This window comes from Falco biarmicus, chromosome 8 (assembly GCF_023638135.1).
Source record: "Falco biarmicus isolate bFalBia1 chromosome 8, bFalBia1.pri, whole genome shotgun sequence".
Classification (NCBI taxonomy): Eukaryota; Metazoa; Chordata; class Aves; order Falconiformes; family Falconidae; genus Falco; species Falco biarmicus.
In genome coordinates this window covers 19,085,129-19,111,680 of record NC_079295.1, presented here as the reverse complement: position 1 = coordinate 19,111,680, position 26,552 = coordinate 19,085,129, and the positions used below count along the sequence as shown (strand labels likewise).

At 40.4% G+C, this 26,552-nt stretch overlaps 1 protein-coding gene across 5 annotated transcripts; it reads right to left on the bottom strand.

Annotated features, from left to right (window-relative positions):
• Positions 1-748: 748 nt before the first annotated feature.
• NFE2L2 (NFE2 like bZIP transcription factor 2) lies at positions 749-26,552 on the bottom strand. 5 transcript variants are annotated; one of them, XM_056348249.1, is made up of 5 exons: positions 26,399-26,552; positions 6,238-6,507; positions 5,981-6,076; positions 5,138-5,317; positions 749-3,051 (listed from the first exon to the last, which is right to left on the bottom strand). In XM_056348249.1, the coding sequence occupies exons 1-5, from the start codon at positions 26,426-26,428 to the stop codon at positions 1,843-1,845; spliced, it is 1,785 nt and encodes a 594-aa protein (XP_056204224.1). In that variant the 5' UTR covers positions 26,429-26,552; the 3' UTR covers positions 749-1,842. The 5 variants fall into 5 exon arrangements, with proteins under 5 accessions (XP_056204224.1, XP_056204227.1, XP_056204225.1 ...); XM_056348252.1 differs by lacking the exon at positions 26,399-26,552 and adding an exon at positions 26,111-26,256; XM_056348250.1 differs by lacking the exon at positions 26,399-26,552 and adding an exon at positions 25,936-26,094.

The window sequence follows — 26,552 nt, the reverse complement described above, 5'->3', positions numbered from 1 at the left end:
TGGGGTCACTGGGAAGTTGTACAAAAGCAGCAAACATCACAGTCAAAACCAGGAGACCTCCCACAGCATCTTGTGATGGAATAATATTCATCAGAACTATGGCTTCCTGTACTTCTTGGCACTTTTTTTTTTTTTTTTTTTTTGAGGACACTCAGAAGGTCCATAAAGAGCAATATAGTATGGAACTGGGATTATGATAATCAAAGCTGTTCCTGTGGCTTTCATGGCTGACCATGAGATAAGATGCTTTCTGCTGGATATGCAACTCCAGCACAGTTTAAAAGTTTGTGAAATCTCAAGCTGGAGTTCACCCACAACCATATCATTTTGTGAACAATGAGCGAATGGAAGGTTGGTTTCCTAATCTGATGTCCCTCTTTAAACCCCTTTTTCCTACAATTAAACAATTGTTGTGGGTCTCACTCTATCCTTCTTTAGTATCTCCAGTTCCTTCTCTATTTTAAAAAAATGTACTATAAGGTCTTGCAAAACACCTTGGTGTTTATTATACTAAATGAAGTTGTGCATAATATTGTAACTGACAAAATATTCCTAAAATGGTATCAAGGCATCAGTAGTAGAAAAAACATTTCAGATTAATTGTGCCTTCTTAAAGCTTCCTAGGGAAGATGATACAGTTTTTGATGTTCAATCAATATATAGAATTACAAGTTATGCATTTTCTGTATTCAAAAAAAAAAAAAAAGACCATCAAGTACAATGAATCCACTTGAAGAGTAAAGAGAGGTAAACAAAGCAATGCTCTTTATTTGCCCAATTTTTATTCTCTTATAAATCATAATTTAAACTCCACAACTCTTAACGATTAATTGAGCACAGGTTCCAAACAGTGCAGTTGGTTGGCAGTTAGTATGCCTTTTTCCATAAGCCCCAAAGTAATAACAGTGATAAACAATGCTCGCTGATCAGTCAGACACACAGAGTATTTCCCAAACAATTACTCAAGTGTACAGTTTTCAGTTGGGAAATGCTGAGAATAGCTTAGTTAACAGATTTTTTAAATGCCTTTGGAGGAAAGACCTCATGAATTTAAGCCGTGTTCAAAGAGGAAAACAAAAGTTATGTAAACCTAGCATAGACTTGAAACTTAACTTTGTGTTACACAATCCTTCCAAACAGCAGTTACAATTTTGCTGAAGGAAGCATTAGTAATGCTGACAAGGCTGTGCGATACATCTCTGGTTATTAAGCATATTTGTTACATGAAGACTTAGCCTTGGAGAACTAGTGAAGTTTCCCTTCTTTAGGGAAATAAATGTGTATCAAGTAGAGTTAAAAAAGTTTAATGAACTGATAATTCAAAATCAAACACTAAGTATCAACTTTTATACTAAATTAAAATCATATATTAAATATAAAGCAAGTATAAATGTGTAAGAAAAATTGGAAACAAACACTATTGCATATTTATAAAAAAGTATCAGAAGCCATACTGCTTGTCTTGCAAGAAATCATATTTAGAAGGCTAAAATCTTTTATATATATATCAAATAAATCTATGAATAAAACGGATAGGAACAGTATATAAATATGGTATCTTTAAATATTTACATGTATATGGAAACTAGTCAAAGTGGTGCTATAAGAAGGAAATGTCTGTTACAAAATTGAGATTACAAGTTCTGCATTATGTCCATCTGCATTACGCTATTAGTTTTAAACTCTCATCTTCCATAAACTAATTATTAACTTCAAAATTATCATTGCATAGAATTCCTTGAAAAATATTACTTAATTCTGCATTCCACCTCACAGTAAGAACTATCGGGATGATGATACAAAAATAGTAACTTGGAGAACAGTAGCCAGCTGTGCTGCCCTTCAAAGTTTAGTCTCTGACTTGGTGCTTTTAGAAACAAGGAAGACATTGCCATCTCTAGTTTGCTGCAGTGAATATTCACTAGGAGAGTAAGACTTTCCATCTTCATCACGTAGCATGCTGAAGACCTCAAGGTATAAGGTAGTCAGTTGCTTTTTCATTTGACGAAGACTTTTGTCATGCTCCCCTTTCTCCTTAAGCAGTTTCTCTTTCTCATCTTTTAAGTTACTCAAGTCTTGCTCCAGTTCCACTATATTTTCCAGTTTTCTTTTACGGCAATTTTGAGCAGCCACTTTGTTCTTGCCTCTCCTGCGAATATCTCGAATAAGCGCAAGCTGGGCTTCATTGAACTGCTCCTTAGACATCATTTCATTAAAGTCATCAACAGGGAGATTGATGATTTTTTCAACAGGAAAAGGGATCTGCAGAGCTTTTGCTCTTTGCTCATCTCTTGTGAGATGAGCTTCAAGGCGGCCTGAAGGTTTATCTTTTGTGAACGGAGCTTTGGGGTGGCCAGGACCAGCAGGGGGTTCCTCCTTTGGTGCATTTGTACACTGCAAACTAGGTGTCCGAGCGCTCGGCCCCATGGAAGAAAACACTTGGTCCTGGAGCTGCAAGGAGTACGCGCTGGCATGGCTCTGCGGCACATTTCCAGGAGCACTATCCATGTCTTCCATTTCAGAATCGCTACAACCAAAAGCCTTATCTCCGTAGGCAGATGATTCAACAGAGTGTTCAGGTGATGCTACGCTGGAACTCGCATTCAATGAAATACCAGAGTCAGAATCATTACATTCTGGTACAGTTCCTGAGTGGTTGCCATTAAAAGCTTTACACAGTGAGAAATCAGAAAGATCAATAGGTTCACTTAGAATTTCTGCAAGTGATTGACTGATAGTGTTTGTTGTTGCTGTGTCACCGTTCGCCTTTGTGTCAATAAAGGTGGCGTAGAAATCCTCACAGAAATCAGAGTTTGAAGGGGATGTGTCTTTTAAAGAGTTCACACTCAGCTGGCTGGTGTCTTCTGGTGGCAAAATGCTGGAAAAGGGATCCTCCATGCTATCGAGGAAATCCGGACTGCAGTTAACATCTTTTCTCATGATGGGTAATGAGCTGCAGTAATTGTATCTGTTGTGCATCTCTGTTGGCTTGGTTTCAGGGCTTGTGATTGTGCTTACCTCGGCCAGGTTATCGTTTTCAATGTTAAGACACTACACGGGAAACGCAAGAGAAGTTGAGCAACAATTCTCCAATTGAGAAAACCTTTTTCTATAACACACAAGCACTAAATACTTTAGCAATTAACATACACATGGAACAGGTATTCCAACGTTGCTGTAACTTAGATCACTACAACAGACTTGTACTACAGAGAGGCAATCTAGAAAGATGACTAGATACCTAAGCGAGGGTGTGAAGCAACTTGTTCTGGACAAAGCTACTCAGAGTAAAGAGAGCAGAGCCTCTCCAACTCATCGTGAGATGCTGGAGAGACCCATTCCAATGCTATATGGAAGCTGCATGGGGCCCTCCTGTTCTGGTAAATTGCTAGTGGGGACCCTTGGAGGTGCCAGGTCTGAACTTCTCACAAGCACCACTGCTAAGAAGGGCATGAGTACAGTAAATGTAAATTACCGAATTAGACTTAATGAGCATTACTAATAAACAATTACTCACAGCACTCTTACTTTCATGTTATGTGATAGACTACTTTTCCTCAAAAAACAAGGTTCTTTTAGGATTTTCTGAATGAAGCAGCTGTTCAGTGCAGAGGAATGTAATTCCCAGTGAAGCAGAGTGCTGATGTGAAGCCTTGTGAACATTAACTCACCCGACATACTTTTAGTTAAGCTGGCTAACATCAGCGTGAGCATCAAAGACTATTATGTTGATGGACTTTCATTGGCTAAAAGACCAATGTTCTTTCCAAGCGGGTGGCAGTTTTTTAACTGAAGCTGAAATAAATGGGCCTGCTGTCCCCAAAGAATTAGGCAATTACCAAAACGATGCTGCTTCTCTTAGGAAGGGACCACACACTGATTATTTCACCAGAGATTGTTCAAGGTTTAGAACGTGAGCTCTTTTTTTCTTTTCTTCAAACATAATTTGTAAAAGGCAATGCCCTCAATTTATCTCCCTTCTTTCAGAAGATTATTCAATTACTATTCAGAATTACTGCAATAGATAATTTTGGTTTGGCTTCTTAATGTATTTTCAGCATCACTGCTGCCTTTTCACAGCCAATTGCCCTTATTAATTAAGGTGGGGCTTTTAAGGCTACCACAGCAGTAAGATTAGGAAAGCATGAAAATTTTGAAAAATATAAACAGAAGACAGGAAAATGCAGAGCAGCAGGAAAAACGCAGCTCCTGCGAACTTTTTTAAAGCACGATTTAGATTTACAGGCATTCCACTGAGCATTCGCTGGCTGGTGTCTTCTGGTGGCAAAATGCTGGAAAAGTGATCCTCAATACTATCCAGGAAATCTGGACTGCAGTTAACATCTCTTCTCATGTTAGTCTCTTGGGCTAACAGCATAAAGTAGAGCAGCACCATGCTAAAGCATTATGACATTCTATAGTAATGTATCTGAAAATAAATGTACTCAGTTTTGTCAAATCTAATGAAATATAAGAAGAAACATAAGGATAGGAGGAAAAAAAGCCTAGATGTCCTCTGTAACGTTCCTTTGAAATATTCAATTAATGTACATTACGTAATTAGTTCTTACTGAACACATATAAACAGCAGTTATATAACAACTACACCTGACTCTTCTATGTACCTAAATATATGTTGTTATCATCTTTACAAAACCTTTTCCTTAGATGAAAGTTGAATGCAAAAGTAACCATAAATGATTCACCCAGACACTGAAAAAAAAAAAGCATTTACAATAATGCTTGTAGAAACAATTCCTGTTGTAGTTCCATATTCAGAACTATCCATTTTTAAAGCAGCTGAAATTTCAACCATGATCATACCGTAACACGTTACAGAGAGATGCAAACAAGGATTTGCTAAAAACATGGGGAAGTTCTGACTGGTAAGACAGACTGTGTTTTATTAAGATCTTCTGATAAACAACTGATTTCCTTCTTCCGACATGTTTTCCAATATATTACATTTAAAGAATTAAAGCTTCTATTGAGTTATAGACATCCTACAGGTGTAGAATCCAACATGACAATCATGATCATGTGTTAAGATGCTACTGTATTGCATTCTCCAAAACACCATACTCTTCCAAAATATCATGCTATTTTTTTTCAGGTACTCATCATACTAAATCTTTACCTGTAACTCTGGAAGGGACAATAGTTCTTCCCAAACTTGCTCTATATTCTGCATATTCTCCGCATCAGTAAGTGAAACTAAACCAGGCGATTCCGGTGGCTGAGCGTGATCAGATGAAATGAAGACTGGGTTCCTATCAATCTGAGCAGGAACCAGTGACTGAAATGCAGCTGAAGAAGCCTGAAGTGTTTAAAAAAAAAAAAAAAAGTAAAAAACCCCACCAACCACCCAACCAACAATAACAAAAATACCGCATTCATAAAAACAACTTTGAATTTTCCAAAGCAAAAAATCTGTTTTTTGGTGTTCTACCATTTCTGCAGAACAGACAGACAGGTATTTCTTAACAAAAGCATTTTTGTAAACAGCAGGATAACATAAAAATATTCCTATGAAAAGCATTTTCAAATTAAGGAAAGAAATAGGAAAAAAAGGTATCTAGAAACTGGCTGGTGAAGGGCTTATTGTTACACATCAAATAGTCTGGGTCAGCACCTGGAAACAAAGCAACTCAGACTCACCAACTCCGGAGAGCTGCACTAAGCTCAGTGTACCAAACTGTTAAAGTCCACTACCATCCTTTACAGTAGCTGGAATGGTTGCCATCAGATGGCATTACACACTGAATCCTGGCTGCAGGGTTCAGTAAGCAGAAGGAACACAAGAAGTACCACTCCCTCCAGACACAGCCCCAGTTGAAGCTTACTACGCCGCTTTATTCCAGCTGGAATCAGCTTGAGGACAAAAATCCCATCACACATTAACGTAATATAATGTAACATAACAAATGAGACCGATTCCCTAGATGACGACCCGTGAAACCACTGCGTTGAGCATTCTTACCTCATCGTCATCTATAAATGGGAATGCTTCTGCCAAGAGCTGCATGCAGTCATCAAAGGACAAGGTCTCTGCTTCTGGTTTTGAAGTCTGCGTGCTCTAAATAGGAAAATAATGAAAAAAATGTTACTGCATCTTTGAATAACTGAAGAATCTTCCATTACAGCAATGAATGCAAATTCATTTTAGGTAACCACTAACATGTCTTCCTGTGACTAGAAAAAGGATTAAACACTCACAAACACATGTTAAGAGTTTACCTGAGAAAAATCGATGGGTGGCTCAGTATTTTCTGAGTGAATGCGCTGAGCTGGCTGAACAGGAACAAATTCACCTGTTTCTTCGTCTAACTCCAGCTGAGCCAGCAAGGCTTTCTCCTGCTCTTTTTGGAGCTGCTCTTGTCTTTCCTTTTCAAGTTTCTTCTGTTTCTCAAGTTCATACTCCTTCTGTCGTTGACTAAAATCAAAAACTTCACGCCTCACCCCAAGGTCTATATCTTGTCTCCAAAGGATGTCAATCAAGTTCATGTCCTGTAACAGAAATGCTTTTTTTGAGCAAGCATCCTCTGCAGCATAAGTGGCTCAGAACAACAGCAAAGCTTTTAATTTCTATATCGAACAGGTAGACTCATTAACTAAGGCTTATTTTCTTAATCCTATGAAATTATCTGAATAAAATATGGCTCTATATGACCTTTTTGAAGGGTGCAAACTGATGGTTTCGTTGCTGTGGCCTGCACACAGGCTCAGAGAAACTGAAGGAATTTTTTTACAAACGGTAAGGTAATACATGAACTAGCCAGAGGATAAATGTATTCTTCTTTCCTAAGTTACCTCACAGAAAACGCAAAGCTATAGAATGAATTATGTCACATTAAGAAAGTAATTTTTAGGAGAAAAGAACAGAAATCACAAAGTTTGCCTATGTAAAATTTTTTCAGATGATCTTATAAAATTGTAAAAGCTGGCTAAAAACAGAATGAAGCCTGTCTGAAGTAACTGTAATGTGATACTGCAAAATGTATTTGAAAATATTTATGTTCCATCCTGGTATTAAGTATTAATATTAAAGATCAGCAGAACAGGGCTTCAAAGTTGGAGGATAACCTGGTTTCAAAGTCACTAAATGACATAACATCACTGTAGCATTAAACACAATTATTAAGACTATTACTAACAAATTGTAATTTAAAGCTTAGTCTAAGTTGATGTTCTAGTCTAAGTGTGGTTCTAGGCATGGGTGGTTTGGAGCAGCTGAGTATAAACTAGGGGTCAATAGGTCTCAAATATGGCCCCTGGCTCATCAGGGAGTCAATCATTATCAGCCAGCTAACAACGACCTCGATGCCTTGGAAATCACCTCTTGCGCCTGTAGTGCTTCAGAAGACAAATTAAACTCTGCCATTTAGGGAAAACCAACCAGTTAATATTATTCGATATAGCTATAATCTCTTTTAATTTATTGTATAAGGGGTTTTTTTAGGAGGAAGGGGGTTAGTGGATTGGTTGATTGTGGTTTTTTACTCTTCAAATACTCAATATTTAAAGACTGAAGTCTGGACTACTTTCTCCCGTGAAGAAACCCTAACACTCAGAAATCATCAATTCGGATGTCAGCTGACACAGAATTTTAATACTTGGTAGCCACATTTGTCAGATGGGTAACTGCCAACAATTCCTAGCTGGTGCCTGGGAGTTTTCATTTAATGTCATGTTTCATTATTCTTAAAATTACCCTTTAGTGGCAGCACACAAAAATCGTGTTCAGTGTTGGGCATTCTCATCATGCTAGCACACTACCAGTAATATACTGAACACTAAATTTCATTTAAACAGAACTTTACCAATTCAGTTAGCGGTTCTATACCTAAGATACATCTATTTTGCCAACATACCAAATGAAAACACTCCCTTACCTCTCTAAAGGCTCTTTTCAAATAAGGACGCGAAGTAACCTGAACACCAAGTCACGCTGCCTTTCAAGACAATCACTTCTGTACAGTAGTTACGACAAAAAGCTTTAGGGCAAGTCCACAACTGAACAGACCAATTCAGTAATCTCATTTCTTTGTTAAAAATTCTGTACCATTAGCACTCATATTTACACGTGGCTTGAACTACTCTACCAGTTACTAAAAGAAAATTATTTTCTCTAAAATCAAGCAGTTACACAAAATATCTGTGCATAACAATATGGGCATTCCCAAATCTAAGACATATTTAATATACCTTGCTGGGAGAGACCAAACTCAGCCTTAATGGCCAGCAATGAAGAAGCTGAAATAATTACAGCGGCTGCCCAAGACAATGTTTGGTCTTTCCAGATTGGCAGGGTAAAACAAACTAATTAAGTTCTGCAGTAATTGGAGATATTGCAATATGGTATAGCTTCATTAAGGGCCAGTAGTTTACCAGCTGCTCACTGTCTCCTTCTGCAGCAGATTCAAAACTGTTTCCTAGTCTCAGAGCATTTGCAATATGTTCTGGATAAAACTGCAGGATCTGTATTTTAGGGCTCACTTCTGAATTATTCATTTAGAAGGCACCATTAAAAATGTGACTCAAAAGATATTTTTGTGTGTGTGTATATAATGCACAAGGTTGTGAATTAACAGAGCTGTTCTCCTCCCCACGTTGCAACAGACTACAGCACAAAAATAGCAAAACGGGTGCTAAGTTTCAGTTTAAATCACAAAAAACAAAAGAAGTGATCAAAAAAAGAGGTAGAGAAGGCAAGGCATAGCATGTTTTCCTTGAGAAGAAAACCCACATAGCCTTAGTGCAAAAACTTAAGGCACTGCTATTAAATTTTTCAGCCATGCTACTGGCTGTATTCATTATCAAAATAAATAGCTTTGGACACTGCATCATTTGTGGGATGAGAGACCTCCAAAGACACACCAGCTGGCCAAAAAAAATGCTGTGGCTGTACACCATCACTTCTGCGTCTGTGCAGCAATCAATTCAGCAAGCAGGATCATTTTTTGAATGAATATGCTTGCACGGTTTTCAGGATCTTGAGCTGTTGTTTGAGAAGTACTACAGCATTGATTGGCTCCTGTCACTATTTTTCAAGGGACCGTATTTAGCCCAGTATCTTCTCTCTGGCAAAGAGCGGAGCTTTGCTGAATGGTGGTGTGCTCTACCCTGGAGAGAGATGCTTGTCGGAAGCACCTTTATTTTATTTAGTAGTTGTGCTTGTGGCACTTAAAACCAAAAGGGTGGGGTTGTTTTTATTTATCACCATATAATTGCAAAAGTTCCCTCCTATTTTCAGTTTGAAAAGCTCTATACAAATAGAGCAATATTAGCCTTAACTTTGAGTAACAACTCAAGAAATTACTCTTCACATGAATGGGCTGTACAGAGGAAGTGTTCTGTTAATATACTAATAGATACTACCATCAAACAGCACAGTCATTTAAATATTAACCTGCCATTTAACGCTCATTTATAATTTCAGCCAATGCTTTTAGTAATACTGCCCTTCTCAAGAAGAAAAAATTCTGGCCATCAGCCCAAAGCCTTAGGTCAAAGTTAATGGAGTCAACATTGACCCAAGTGATTCACTAAGGAGTGAATCACAACCCCCAGCACAAGTTGATGCAAAGAAAAAAAAAATTAAAAATTGCAGTCTAAAGCAAATATTTTGCAATTTTGTTCCTTCAGCCTCTCCACAGCCTTCGTCTTTAAATTATTCCCCTGCCTCATTGAACACTCACACACATACACAGGCAGGCACTCTACATTTATCACTGAAGCATTTTCCCCCTTCCACTGTGAAAGCATCACAAAAATCAGTGTATTTGACGCCTGGAGTGTTTAACTAAAGTTATTAAAAGGCATTTCGCTTCTTGCCTGTGCATCAGCTACCCTCTGATTTTTAGATGCCTCAACATGATGTGCTGGTCTCAGAAAGATTAATTTGGAGGAACAAGCAAACACAGATTCACATCCAAACTGGATCACGTGCACTGAGAGTCCTGTGAAAGGATTCATCTGACCCAGGGCTTGTTGCTGCCCTTCGGAGCCATGCTAACCACTTCCCCTAATATCAGACATATTTACTGTAAAGGCGCCAGGCCTCATGTGATAGACTCCACAAACGCCCGTTTGTTCTTTCCCCTGTTGTGCAACTCCTTGAATTGCATCAGAGGAAACGATGGTTTTGGCAGAGCCAAGAGGCAGCGCGGGAAGAGCCAGGGCCTCCCCTGCAGAAGGAAGGACCCGCACTTGGGAAGGATTGCAGGCACTGTGCTCAGCTCTTCCTACCAAACACCAACACCTATTTTGAGGGGAAATACATTATGGTATTTAATGTATTACCATTGTCCAACATTTCTAACTTCCGGGAAAGTAACATGGTTTTAATATTTTTCCCAAGCAAACAGTGATTTGATTTTGTTCATAATATGTTCTTCATGATTTTGTAAACAGAGAAGAACTTCTGCTTTCCCATGATCCATGTAAGCAGGAGGTGCCTTGCACTCATGGTTTGATTTTTCTGTTCATTTAGTGATATGCTCTTCCAACCACATCGATAGCTTCGTTTGGACATATAAAGGCACTTTTAATAAGATAAACATAAATGTTAAACAATTCACATTAAGCCACCATCTGGCCCCCAATGGAAATTTTCATGTTTTAGATTTACATATCGGCATTTGCCATCTGGGCAGAGTCTGTTATACATTTTATGAGAAAATCTCTGACTACATTGTAAAGTTTGACGATTAACTCTTATTACTCCTAAGCAAACATATTTGCAGTAGAGTAAACAAAGGAGAGAGACCCTGTTTTCATGTTATTTTCATAGACTGACTTTTGTGCTTTAAATAAAATGCCAGTCTTTCATTTCACCCCTGCTGGGTTTATCTGACTGGTTTTGGTTTTGTTTGGAATATAGGCCATTTGCAGGTACAACTGATAACGTGGAAACATCCAGCAGCCCAAGTGTCACCAGAGAAACAATCTATCTCAATACAGCATTTTCAACCTGTTGTTAGCTATCCCCTTAATACAGGGCACATTGTAAGTATTGCGCATTTACTTCTTAACGTCACGCCTTTTGCAACATAAACTGGGGTAACACCAGCAGAATCTCTCACCAGCCAAGGATCTGGTTTTCATTCTCAGGATCCATTAGCACTGAACTTCAAGAAGAGATACTTCACATGCCAGCATGAACAAATCAAAGAGCAACAGAGTCCATGGCTATGGCATCCAGCACAGAGCTCAGACTGGCACCCCACAAGGAGGAGGAAAACACTGCTATAGCTTACTCACAGAAAGACAGATGGCAAAATATCCCCCCAATTTTCCAGAAAGTGAAAGGAATGAACAAAACCCACCTTTTTTTTTTATATAATGAAGCAAAAATATAAAAGTGTGGGAAGTGAAGCTCAAGGACCCGAGATACTCCAAGGCAAGAATGAAAGGGAGGGGATCAAGTAATAAAGCCCATGCAAGAGAAAGAGCTGAAAGCTCTTACCACTTAAGAAAAGCACAGGCTGTGGAAGCAACAGCTGAATGTCTTCCCGTCATCATTCTCAGGCAAAATTGATTTTGTTCATGTAGGCTTTAAGAACGATTTATAAATAATTTGATGTTTTCAGATGATCTCTGAAATAACTGTAACTACTGGTTTATTTTCTAAATCTTTTTCAAGGTAAGTTACTTAATTACAAGTCATAATTACATAAAAAAACCCCGATCCTGGAAACATAAGCCTCATGCTTCAGAGAAAGCACTGAAAGCTGATAGTTAACCCACACCGTAACTTTTTTAAAACAATTTTGAGTTTGGAAAGCTGACCCATAATTTCCAATCTCTTACCACCAGAAACTGTAGAACAAAAGTTAACTCAAGACTGTGCAATGGACAGCGAGGACACGAAAAATTCAAACAAGCAGCAGCCCGTATGAGAAGAATGAGGAAAAGGGAATGGCAGAAGCTATTTATGCTGGAGGGCAGAGGGGGACAACAGCAATTTTAGGTCTGGATTGAGGATTTGGAAATGTGACAGAACAGACAGCTGTCAAGCAAAGCCACATGACAGCAACCTGTGATTTGTGTCAAATCCCTGACTGCCCTGTGGAGCTGCCTGCTGTCCCACATTCTTCACCAACACCTCCCAGGCAACCAAGGAGGAAACAGGGTGCTTGGGTGGGTGTCATGGTGTAACCCCCGCCAGCAACTAAGCACCACACAGCTGCTTGCTCACTACCCCCGGGTGGGATGGGGAAGAGAATCAAAAAAGTAGAAGTGAGAAAACTCGTGGGCTGAGATAAAGGCTATGTAATAAGTCAAAGCTGTGCACACAAGCAAAGCAAAGCAAGGAATTCATTCACCAACTCCTATCAGCAGACAGGCGTTCAGCCATCCCCAGGGAAGCCGGGCTCCATCACATGTAACGGTCACTTGGGAAGACAAAACACCCTAACTCCAAACATCCCCCCCTTCCTCCTTCTTCCCCCAGCTTTACGTACTGAGCATGATGCCGTATGGTATGGAACATCCCTTTGGTCACTGGGCTCTACTGTCCCGGCTGTGTCCCCTCCCAACTTCTTGTGCCCCCCCAGCCTGCTCGCTGGTGGGGTGGGGTGAGGAGCAGAAAAGCCCTTGACTCTGGGTAAGCCCTGCTCAGCAATTACTAAAGCATCTTCTCTGTTATCAGCACTGTTTCCAGCACAGATCCAAAACACAGCCTGTACCAGCTACTATGAAGAAAATTAACTCTATCCCAACCAAAACCAGCACAGTGGGTGTGAGGGGGTGTCTTTTTTTTTTTTTTTAATCATTCAAACTTGTGCCACTAACTACTGCTGTGACTGAACTGACACTAAACCAGTACGCCCTGACAATAAACTAGCCTACTTCTGTTTCTTGATGCCCACATGCTCTTCCTGGCCCTAAAGAGTCTTTGGACGCCTGACATCTTGGTCAGCAAGCTCTTTTCAAGCCCTAGCAGGGTAACTTAACTGAAAAAGAACTCTAAAAGGGTTGGAAAGCCATAGCTTTAAAGAATTGATGTTGTAAGAGAATTTCCACTCCATGTCTATACAACTAAGCTCGTTGAAGAATGCTAACCACATGTCTTGGGATATTCTTCTGCCCCAACAGAGACTTATGGGGTAAGCTCAGTCCCTGAAAGGCGTTTTTAGGCAAACATAATTTTCTTACTGAAGAAAGAAATCTCTAGAATGCTTTGCCAGGCCAGGAACAGAAGCAGATCTGGTATTTAGCCTCTTCTCTCCTAACGCAGATCTCACACTTCAGACCGTACCTCCCACTATATTCCAGGTTCCCCGAATAAATGTAAAACTGTAAGGATCTACTCTTATAAATCAGATTAGTTGAAAAACTCCTTGGCTGGGTTGTTCAGCATTCTTAAAGCTTCACTACAAGCCTTGTCTGGGTATTATCCTGACAAAAACGGGGAGAGGCTCTGGCTGGCTGGAAGGCCCTACAGGTGCTATTCTGGAAACTGCCCACCTACTCTCCCTACCCTCAATCCAGAAATAACTCCTTCTCAGAGATGAATGATTTATGTATTTCACCTGAAGCATCGTCTTCCAGGAATGATATGAACAAAGGCTACAACTAAGATCTGTACAGCTCCCAACATGATGATTTCCCCATATACAGCCCATAGCAAGCCAGCTTTCCAAGCTGCCAGGGAAAACACACACCTCATACATTCACCAGTAACAGTGAAAAGACAGGTTTCTTTAAGCCTGAAGAATGCAAAATGAGCAAGCATGTAAGGGCAATAAAGAATAGCTGTTGTAGGCTGTTCATGGTCATTAATGTACCAACTCCAAAAGCTCCCAAATCCTAATGCTAACAATAGAGCGAGGCCACAGCAGGTAAAGAAAAACACCCTTGTCAGAAAGTCAGCAAAGAAAAAGAAAAGGAGGGATATAAGAGCAGTTTACTACTACACTTCGACAACAGTTTTCTTTTTCTGTAAAAATCAATCAATCCCCACCTCCCTACCACTCCTTTAAACACTGAACATTTGCAAGAGCCTCACAGCGTTCCCTTCCAGCCTGGAGCACAGCAGCAGGAGTGACATTTTCCTCTCTGGCTCATTAATCTCTGGAGTCAGAAATACATACATATATCCTTTTCCCACCACATTCGGTCTGCCTTGAGGTGGCCATTTCTGGTACAACAGATCAGTGGATTCTTACTTAGTGCCACAGATCTTTTTACAGAAGATTGTTTCATGCCCTTATCTCATACACTCCAGAAGTAGGTAGCCATGTTTTCCTAAATTGTTAATCAATACATATTTTAGAAGGTAGACTTAAAATAATAAGAGTTTAATATAAAGTATGTGATTTCCAGGGGCTGAATGGTCCCAGGACTAATCCTGCCACATCATCTTTAAATAAAAAAAATTAGGAAAAAAGCGCCCAAACCCACAGTCTCATTGGTTTACAGAAAGAAAAGTCTTAAATCTGACATTGGCACTTGTTTTGTTTGTACGATACCCGATTTTTCAGAAGTTATTCTCTAGTATTGATTGACAGATCTGTCACGCATTGTGTCTGTTCCAAAGTCCCCTATTTTTGTCTTTAGGCTAAAGACAGAGTTAGGTCTAACATTGTGAGCCGATGACTATGAACTTTTCTTGAATAAATTTAACTATGCCCTTACTTACAAGCAATACCCTGGCTGCTAAGCAAAAGCTGAAAATGGTCATGGGTGTCATCCCACTTCTTCAAACTTAGTCCTAAATCTCTTGACATCCCAGAATGCTTTCTGGAACATCAGTATCTAAAGCAACGGATCTCACATGTTTTTAGAGTTGTGCTGTTTCCGTTAGATGGGTTCCATTCTTCCCTTTTTGGTCTTAATTATATTGTGTTAATCAATTTCATTTTTCCACAGTATATTTGGCTGGTATAAAAGTGTTGTGGTCCCTTCTACTCAGATTTTGAATCCCTCTTTCAGCTTAAGAGAGCCATTTACTTGCTGCTACTTTATTCCATCTTGCATCAGCAGCATTACAAAATGATTAAGGCAATATGCACACACAGATAATATGTATTCAAGTTACAATATATTACACAAGTTGCACAATGAAACTGGGAGGCTGGGGATTGTTTTATAAGAGTTAGTCTATTTCTTTTTACATGCTTGATACATCAACAAAGCTCTGATGTGTTGCCCCAGCAAGTAAACTGAGTGATTCTGTTGTGGCTGACTTTCTAGCTGTTGTCTAATCACTGTAACTCCATTTTGAAAGGTATTCCAGTAGCAGCCATTTCAGAAGTCTACTTCATTTCAGCAAAAGCTGGTCTTTAATGGCTTTATTTGTGTTTGGGTTTTTTTCCTCCCAAGTTAAAACTGCATCATAAGAAAATGGGCATTTATTGAATTTTGGCATTTATACACCAAAAAAATCCTTATCCTAGACATAAACAAAAAATATAAAAAATATACAGCATCTGAAAATACTGCTCATCTTTTAACCATAGGAATATAAAAGCCTTTGTGTCCCAATTAATTTTATATATTGAACCTACAGTACTTGGAAAACAATTACCTGTTAAATGATTATCTTCAAGCTACCCTGCTGTACCCAGCCAGGCACGTACTGTGTGCGGACATTGCCACAGGCTACTCATTAGTTTATCTACAAGAGGACTTGTTTATAATAATAGCTCAGTCATCTGGGAAACACAATCCAGTCAAATTATAGCCTGCTCTTATGTCCAATGAAACAAATCAGGGCGCAAGAAAAGAAGAACAAAGAACCAGAGAAAAGAACCTAACCAAACTTCAAATAACATATTTATTAGGTTGTATTAACCTTCGGTTATAACCTATGAGCCGCTATTCTGATTTCATCAGTATTACACATTTTTGGAAATGCGCATTTCAAACCAAACATGAAAACAGTGTGCTTGCACCAGATGGGTTGTTACAGCTGTGCTACAGCCTGGATGTGGAAACCACTTGCTCTTAGTATTACAAGAAGCATGTCTCACCAAGTTTCACTTCACTGATCTCACAAGCAACTTTGTTGTTGTTCGTGGGCCAAACTACCATGGCAAGGAACTGGAGTCTGTGTGTGTGAGAAAGAGAAGAGGAGAGGTTCACTAGGTGTACTGCCAGCACACATCCATTGGCCCTCCTTCAGAAACACCCGACATCTGGTCGGTAAGGCTGCACCAAATAAATTCTTCCACACTTCCGAGCTGAGCTGACAAAGAAAGAACAAGGATGCTTTAAAATTCACTTGCCACACAAACACCTGATCAGTCTGAAGTACTATCTTAAGGCTAAAAGTTTAAGAATACGGTTACATTGCAAGGAATACAGTTTGCTCCCAAGCTGATCAGCTGCAAGGTGTCCTGTAGATGTCAGCCCACATCTGGCGGAATATGCAAGTGCCTACCTCCCACTGCAGTCTGTGGGACACAGGTGTTAAAATACTTCCACGGATCAGAGTCTTGCAATTAATGCACACTTTTCACAGACATAATTTATATAGACAATGCTGGGAATTTAGTGTCAGTGCAAATAAATAAGCAGGGTCTTTTTTTTTTTTTGTGAGTGTTCAACTTCAAATACACTTGGAAAGGTTATTTAGTTTCTACAAGGGCAAAGCAGAAAACCCCACACAACAGAAAAAAGGCCAAAAATACACTGCTATTCAACTGGTCACCACTGGACAGTACAGGACCATAACATATTTGAGGAAGGGAGGTCCAGCACAGCAAATTTTTGCTGTGGTGACACTATCTTTCCAAACAAGTAATTCATGGTTAAACTGTTTATTTGACATCATGCACTGCCTTCATTAGTGACATAACACAGAAAAGCTTCAGTAAATAAAAATACCATTCAACTGTGCATTGATGACCAAAAATGCTCTCCCTAAATTTACATGAAACATCATAGAAGTCGTTATTTAATTTGCATGAAAGCAGTCTGTATAGCTTTTCCCCTTCCTCCAGCCCCACCAAGATACACAGTGAGATTTGTTTTTCCATAGAATACGGCAAGATAGATTTTACTAATTTTCTTAAGCACCTGCAATGTACATGTTTCTCAGCAAAAAGCAATCCTCTAGAAGTCATCAACCCCCACAAAGGTTTCAGGAAGCTCTTTCACTTGAAAGTCCTGCAAAGTTAAACAACTAAACCAGAAAGCTCAAGATGGGCCAACATGTCAGGAACCTACATACCAATTTCTCATTCTTGTACACAATGACAGCTTTTGCTTAAAAAACTGTAAACCTACTGAGAAGTTGAACAACACTGTACAAAACTAAAGCTTTGTTTCTGTATGGTGCAATCCCGCCCCCACTATGTAAAGTCCTGTGTAGTATTGAGTTTATAAACTCTGAAAACAAAAGGAGCCAATTCATCTTCCAAGGCATGAACCAGAGTAGGTAAACAGGTTTATACCTCTTACTAAATCATATAAAAGCAGTAATTCTCAAAAGAACAATAAAGTCTGCAGAACTCAACCATCCGTAATTGCATCTTTCCATCATTATATGATTTCCATATCATCCATAATGATGTGGCCTCCACCACCAACCACTTTCTTTGTGGCTTCCATGGCTGTGCCCCTGGAGTACACAGGAGGCTCGCAGCCTGTACAGCTGATTATCACAGGGATGCCTCACTCAGCCTTCAGATTAAATGGGCTAAGAAATGGTACCTAAGAAATCAAGGAAGAGGCCAATCCCTGACATGTGTCCCCTCACACACTATGCTAGCACCAAGACTTTTTGCCACAAATAAGAAACATGTCAATACACCTCTTCCATCCATAAGCAGTAAACATAATCCAGGCACGTTTAACAAGTGTACGGTTAACAAATGTTAAATACTGGGGGGGAGGAGGCTATCCAGTTTGCAAGTATATTACAGTACACTATATTTAGCAGATTGTTTCTAAAATCAGAATTTATAGATTTTTTTCTAGTAGAGATTTGATTGCTTTCCTGATAATTAGAATAAATTTGCTAAGCAAAAAGGTTAGGAAGATCACTTGTAAAATAATGAAATATGGTATGCAAAGAAAATGTCAGGTCTGGATCTTAACCAGTTTTCTGCCTTTGACCTTCACTCTCTTATGCCTCAGTAGATACTTGGGGAAAAAAAAAATCAGGTTATAGCAAATTATCAGAAAAAATGACAAGATTCTACAATTTCTCTATAGCACAGTTAATTCAGACAATGAGGGAAAGAGAGGTCTTGTTACGGTAAGTCACTACTCAGCTATGAACTGTTCATTGTCATTACTACTTGCATTTTATAAGACTTTGTTCTTCACCTCTGCCACATATACACATAATTTATCAAAAAACTCTCATCTCAAGCTTCATTTTGATTTTAAAATAATTCTATGGCTCAGACCTTAGTAACAGTTTTTCAGAATAATTTTAAAGCACACCCATAACAGTTTTAATTATTTAAGCGGCTTCCATTCTTCATTTTGCCAGCAAAAATAAACTTCAAGAAATGAGAGATGTCTAGAGGTGTTCACACTGGTTACCAGCTGAACAAGTATTCCCGAGAGTGGTAGGTGCAGACTAGATTCCTGAAGTGGAAGATAATGAAGGATCACAAATCAAGCTGGAAAACAATCCATGGAACTACAACATCCCACTGAGTCACCACAATTTATACTAGCTGAATTGATCTAATAATATTCTAGTTCAAATACCAAAAACCAAATTCGAAAGTACAGTATCAGAAGTCACTGCTGTAATTCTCTCTGTTACAGCATACACAGCTAAGAGGCACCTAAACACGTACATTTCCATAGCCAAAGAATTCCATACAAATAATTTAGAAGACCAGGTGTCAGAAGTTATGACTTAAGTTTCAAATGTAAGTTCTGGGGTTTCATATTACACTATTTTAATAATAGCATTTTCACTACTGAAGTACTTCCACTTTCATCCTTAGGTATCTTAAATCCTACTTGTTTCAAAAGTTTACTCAGGTTTGATTTTACAAGTATCAGTGGGACAATCTTCCAGAAATTCCTCAGCTGACAGATCTGCTCAAGACCCATCTACAGCAGAAAAAGAAAATGCAAATATAATTCAGTGTTATAAAACAGAAAATACACCCATGCATCTCATGCCAAATAATTCACAGAACATTGCACCAAGGTCTACAGTACACTTGTTCCAAAGACAATGACTATATTACCTGCACCGGTCCATACATATCAGTCACCACTACTGCATTAGTGGTACAGACAAGCATTAGCCTAACAAGCTGGGGTAGAATATTCCCATTGACACGTTGTGGATGACCACTGCCATTAATGTCTCCACACTCTCCTTCCAGCCACCAAGCTTCTGAAAAACTTACCCTCTGAGCAGAGCTGCACCAACCTTCAGAGCCACCCACCCACCCCTGCCACTCTCTTATGCCCATCGCTTTATTACCCAGTTGACTGTGGAACAGGTCATCCGGTCACAGAACTGCATGCAATCTAACTGGAAATACCCTGTTTTCGGACAAAATTCAGCTTCTTACCCAACAGCACATAACTCAAGCAAACAGCTCCTGAAGACAGAAGGGAGAAATGACGAAGCATCCAGGCCCAGGCGGCACAAAACATGAATGTCAGTTGCATAGCAGACCTAAGACTGGCCACTTACATGGGAGCAGGCAGCATTCAGTGGCAGACCTGCATCAACTGCGTGCTACCTGGGAATTCTGAGGGGGGATCTTCCAACAGCCCAAGCAGTACAGGAACTGCTCCACTAATTATAGCAGTAAGTAGGGAGGTACTAATTTTACCACAAGGGTTCAAACAGACAAACCCCCCCCTCCCCCCACCCAGGATCTTTCTATCCTAGCTCTTTGCGGCTAAACAGTGGTGATGATCTGAGCAGGAAGCAAATCAAAGTCACAGCAGCTTTTCATGTAACGCAGCTGTACAAAAGTCCCTGCTTCAACATTTAGTGCACATTAATTTCAAACACAGCAAATAGGCACACCCTTAATCATAAAACAAACCTCTTCTTCAAGGCAGGCTATCAACCAAGCTCCTTCTGAGTCAATTTCTCAAGTATGCAAACTCTGTTTTGCAAGCAGTTTCCAGGAGTAGATTTTTTTATACTTACAAGAGACAGCATGTAAAATCAATACAGCAAATGGCAATAAAACTTTGAAACTGCAAGACAGAGGTGGGGGCAAGGGGGGAAAAGTTGGTATCTTTATATTTCATAGTCATACAGAAGACACTTCCTTAAAAGGTTTGAAAGAGATGGTTTCAAACTGGTGTTACATAACTTATTGCTGCAACATCAAACTTAAAGGAACTTTTCCTTTTTTTTTTTTTCATTGCGTTCCATAATACTGCATAAATTGGATTAAAAGTCTTAAAACTGCAAGACAAGTATGAAGTTGGGTGGTCTCAACTCCCCCAGTACTGCAATAGCATCAAAGACATACTTCTTCCACATTTATCTTAACTGTAAAGATAGGAAACATTAATAGTTACTTACAGCACCTTCAAAATAACACCTAAAAATAAACACTGTTTTATATTCCTTCTTCCTGGTATAAAAACTGCAGCTAATCAGAACCAAAATCAGAAATCTGAACTGTAATGAAAAACTTCAACCGGATCTGTAGTATATAAATTGCATCCACAAAAGTATTTATTTCTAAGCTATTCTACTAGATACTACCCATTCTACTAGAACCTTGCCAATTAGTACTTGTGCTAGGGATTATTAATATACCACTGAGCAGCAGTTACGCTGTGCTTGTAAAACAATGCTAATTTAACTTTGAGTTAACAACACTCTTATTAACTTCTATTAACTTTCCAACATCTCCATGATCAACATATCAAAGCACTTTATTCTTTTGAAGTGAATATTACAGTAGGAATTAAGAGCCAAACATAAAGCCCATGTATCAACACATAACATTAAAAAAAAATAATCAATGTGTCTGTTAAAGAAAACTGAGCAAATATTTCACCAAGAATTCAAAACGGCTAAAGACAGAAAACGGAAGATGCTTCATAAGGCAAAGGCAAATTCTATTCTCCAAAGTAGTCAAATTCAACTTTTTTATCCTTACTTGATGTTGTTACAGACTGCTTGGTTATCCAAATTAATATTTAATTTAATTTAATTAATTTAATTTAAATGTATGGTTCTGAGAGACTTTGCTTCCGTTTGAAACTGGCACCATTGGACTATGCACATTAAGGTAAAGCTAAATTGATATTAAAACAAGGTAGTCTGCTGGGGAACGTATTTATTTTTTTTCCTTATTTTAAAAGGTGGTAGAGAAAAATGAAGAAATACGTATCTAAAAAATCCTGAGACAAGACATGTGTCTGTGCTTGCTTCGGTACTGTGTGGCACAGTAGTAACAGTTCTTACACTTTAGAAGAACTTGAGTACTATATGATCAATTAGCTTCTTGCCACTGCCAATTAATACGTGACTGTCAGTCACTAGCTTTACTTTTCCTGTACAGAAAGCAGCTACCGAGTAGGAAAAAAGCACACAATGCCTATCTTTACTTGAAATGTATTTGTCGGTATCTGTTTCAGATAAGCCTTCCACGACTTAAAGCAGTTTTACACACCACAGAGAGCATTGCTGGCTTCATTTCTCACTGGCTGGTTTCACTGTTTACCTTAATAAAACAAATATGCTATAAAATTATTACTTTTGAGCAATCCCGAGGAGGATTTAAGTTTGCTATAATCAGCCATCTTTGGGTAACACAAATTCAAAGTCATGACTTCCAACTCCTCCTTTTCATTGGTCTACACAGAAAGACTTGCATAGACAGCAGATGAAGTGTTTCCAAAACCAGTTAAATAAGATTATCGCCAAAAAAAAAAAAGAACTAATTTCACCAATATGTTGTATTCTTTTCCCTTCACCTAGAGCTGTATTCTGTGGCACAAAGTCCAGCTCTGGTATAATATGCTGTATCAGAAAACCGAACAAACTTCAAACCCTTTCATGTTCTCTAGGAATGTGCTATATTAAAATAATAGGTCACTTAGGGTTGGAATGATACGGAGGCCAAAACAAACTTTAACTAGGTGATTAACCTGGAGACTTTGTAGGACTTTTTGCTGGCTGGAACTCAAGCACAGCAGCAGGGGATTAATATTTAATTCATGCCGACAAGTTACTGTCTGGACTTGTACTGCACTAGCTTCAGCCAACACAATCATTGCAAACACACCGCACTCACAAATCGGCCTAATGCTACTGAACAGTTCAGTCATTTTAAAGCTCATCTTCGTAATATAAAGGGAGGAAAAAGAAAAGAAGTGGTGTTCTAGAGACAAAAATCAAATTCCTTCTTTCCAATGAAGCACACATCCAGTGTCACAGGCATGGGCACACTTAGTATCATTTACTGTCATCATCTGAACTTCCTATATATTGTCTCCTTCTTCCCTAAGCTCGTTCTTTTCTGGGCCTGCAATTGACTTTTTCACTCTCCTTTTAAAGTCTGAGAGCTTTTGGAATGCAATAATGACAAACTCTTGACAGCTTTTGCTGGTTTTTGGTGGTTTCTTGGTTCTACTGAAGGACCAAATATAACAAAAATTTACAACTATATAGGAAAAATTATAGTAAAGAATAGCACAAATTGATTTTACTGAGAACATAGGAACATATACTTGACTTAGCTCCTTCCACTTCTTGCATTCCTCAACCTCATTTCACAAAGGCCAGCATATTCCACAAAGGTACTGAGATTTCTTTAACAAAGTAAGTCTGTTGAATACGCTACTGCTACATTCATTTCATTCAGGATCACAAAAGGAAGAATACCTATCAAATAGGTATTTTGCTGCTTTGTAAATTGAAGATACAGAGGAAAAGAAACCAACAAATCAAAAGAGCATTCCGGTGCAACAACAGATACAGTAATCTGACACACTTTTAACAACATTCTTGTCCTTCAGGATTATATATAACCTGCTGCATTCGTATTCAGGGTAAGTATTATACTGTCCCTATTTTTTTCAATTAAAAAAGAAAAAAGGGACTGAGAGCCAAAATTTATTCTTGCACATGAACATTAGAGGGAAGTGTACACAAACCTTCCTAACCACCCACACAGTGATACAAAAATGTCTCAAGTTCTTTAAAGCACACAAGATCATCCAGCTGCCCTCTGCTTACACTAAACATTCTTTTTTTGTTCCAGTTTGATCTCTTTCAAACATTTCCCAACAAACTTTCAAAGCCAAACTCCTCCCCAACTTCTGAGTGCCAGCCACAAGCTTCAAGTTGGATTTTCCGAGGCAATTAACTTCTTTCACTTCTATTTCCAATATAACTGTTAATTCTCAGCACATTTTAAAGACAAACTACAGAACAGTGTTCATATGATATTTACTACAATAACAATAATATCCAGTTATCTGTTCTCCTGAAGGGACTGACACAGTTAGCTCCTATTAGTCTACATTCATTTCAGCCAAATACGCTATATTGCATTACAGCTACCACGGGCTTAACTGGAGGATATTCTTTTGCAAGTTTTCAGGGAAAGAAAGCTCTATCAGTGCAGCCTGATATCAAAATGAGCACAGAAGAACTGAGGGGGTCAAAATAAATGCACTACTACTTACTCTAATCTACTTCCTTCAAACTTGTCCATAATTTTAGTAGGTAACATTATATTCAGAAATATGGATGGTCTCTTACACTGAAATTTCAGCTGCATACACAGATATATATTTCTACAGATATCTTGATCAGATGTTTCTATTTAACAGGGTTATTAAACCTCAGTATCAAGAAACAAAACAAAGAACCACCAACCCAAAAAACAAAGACTTTTTGCCAGGCCTGGGCAGTGCACTTGTTTGTCTTTGCCTGTGGAATCTACCTCATGTGGAAATGATAGGCCATTAGGGAATAAAAAATAAACCCATTCACTTGACAATTTAATGCAGCATGTCATAAAAAAAGTATGTGTAATTCCTCTTTAAAGCCCTTTAGACTGAAGAGATCACACTAATTGAACTAGAGACTCTTCAGGGCAGTTCTCTAGGTAGAAAACCCTAACAGATACACTTAAAGCAGGCACTCAATTATTTGCCTACTTGGATTTGCTAGAGCTGGTCTTACTCCAGCTTAAGTGCAACCCACAGCTTCATTCTTTGTATTGGAAAGTGAATTCTTTCTGCTCTCTTCTTGTTGTGAGGTTCAAATTCTAATAACTGATGAGCTTGTTGAGCTGTTTTACAAGGTTACAGGCAACCATTTCAGTAACTTCAAGTTTACTGAAGAGAACAGCTACTATGAGAACAGCATACTTTTGCAAGTGTGAAATTTCTTGACGCTTGTTCCATTGCTTTTTTTCTTAGATGTTTTGATGCCCGTGTTGTTAGTGTGTAATAGGCAGCATCCCATTTCACCTCTGCATACAGTGGCCCATCCTATTTCCAGTCAGAAAAGTACAATAAAGGAATACTTTTTCCAAGAATATTGCAGGCAACAGTACTGCTAACTCCCACAGAAGTATGTAGCAGAAACAGGTGATTTTGCATTCTGGTTGAGCAGCTAGCTCCAGTCCTTCATATTCACCTTTACTGCCATGACAACTGCTACCAGGCATAAAAAACAGACTGAAATCTTCACTGTATTTGCACAAGTGCACATCCTTCCCATCCACTGGCTTGTGCAATCCGAGGGCAAAATGAAGACCATGCTCCCTGTTACCCATTTTGAGTGAATGTTCCATGGGAAAGGGTATTTGAATTTTCTGTGTAATAAATACATTTAAAACTGTACATGTCAAAGATGGTAATCATTTACTATCTGAAAAACACAGTGCCTTTACAGGCTAGGCCTGCAAATAGGAAAATTGCAACAGGTGGCTGGGTAGAAAGGGTTTGACAAAGTAGGCAAACAAGTAATAAAAGCTAGGTTTGCTAGCAGGGAAGTCACAGTGGATCGGGCAAGGAGCTACAAAAGCAGGTACACAGGAATCAGTCTGTCAAGACTCTCAGAAATGAAAGCAAAAATGCCACAGCTGGATACTATTGGCAAAAAGATACTCACAGGGTGTTTATGTAGCACAAGCCAAAAGCCTAATTTTTGTTGCAGTATTTTCCAAGCAACTGAGGAGGCAAGGCAGAGATCACCACTGTGCCATCCTGGGCTAAGAAAACAGATGAGCCAGGCAGAGCTATGAGTGGCTCAAGACAGAACAGCAACAGCAACCAATGAACAGAAAAAGGTGTATCCAAGGCTAACAGACAGACAATTAAGAATTAAAAGAAACTCTATTGTGCAGCAGGTATTGTACTGACATACACTGAAGGAGCCTCAAAACTTTTCAGTCTTAAGTCTGTAGTATTAAAACAACTCCAGATTTTCATGTATTACTTCTTTAAACCTAGTAACTAGCTGATAAGGCTGTTTCTCATTTAAAAGCCCATGAAGAACACGTTTCTAAACATCTGAAATGGAGTTCAATTATGTTTTAAGTTATTCGCCCCACTCTTGCAACCAGCCTGCAACACAAAACCCTTGAACTTCCCCAGGCTTTTAGAGAAGAGATTTCCTTGCACAAGAGCGCAAAACGCAAACGCACCCAAATACCCCAAAGCCTCCCAGCGACTCGCCTTGGAGAAGACCCCCAGGAAACACCTCCCGCGTCGAAGCCCCCGAGAAGCGCTGGGGTCAGCGCCCCGGAGCCGTCCCCAGCGGGCCGAAGCGCAGGGGGAGCAACCCGCCCGCAGCCCCGCACCAGCGGCCGGGGCCGGCCCGGTTCAGGCTCCGCAGGCTGCGTGTGAGAGGCTGAGCCAGACCCCGAGCCGCCCCAGGGAAGTGCATGATTGTGCAACTGCCGCTGCTGGCCCGGCCCGGGCCGCACGCTACCGGCGGGGACGGGGCCCCGGCGGGGCGGCTGCGACGGGCAGCCACGCCACAACAGAAGGAAACCTGCGGTAACTCACCCGAGCGAGGACAGAGAGGCGCACGGCCACGCCGGGGGCAGCGACGCGAGGCCGCGCCCGGCGCGGGCTGCCGCTCCCTCAGGGGCCGGGGCCGGCTCCGGCCCTCTCGCCCTCCCCGGCCCCCTGCCCCCACCCGAGGCTGCTGCAGAGGCGACTCCTGCGGGCCCTGACTGACCTTTCCGCGACCGGAGCCGGCGGGAAGAGATCCGGCCCGGCCCTGCTCTGCTCGGCCCGGCCCGGCCCGCCTCGGCAGCGCGGGGCCGGGGGGGGGGCTGCAGGGGCCGCCGCGGCCCCGCCCCCACCGTGACTCAGCGCGTTCGCAGGGGCGGGGCGGCGCCACGTGCGCCGCCGGCCTCGTGACCGCCCGCCCCGCCCCTCGCCCGGACACCCGGCCGGGCCGGGCCCCGCGGCGGGAGGCGGGGGTGCCGCCGCCGCCGCCACCGCCCGCCGGCCGCGCTCTCACCTGGGCGGTGGGGGGCAGCTCGATCTCCATCGCGCGGGACCGGGGGCACGGGGAGGCCGGCACGGCGCGGTGGCGGCTGGCCCGGCGCCGCCTGCTCGGTGGCTCCGGCGCTGTTCGGGGATGGAGGCGGGCTGGACTGGGCCGGGCCGGGCCG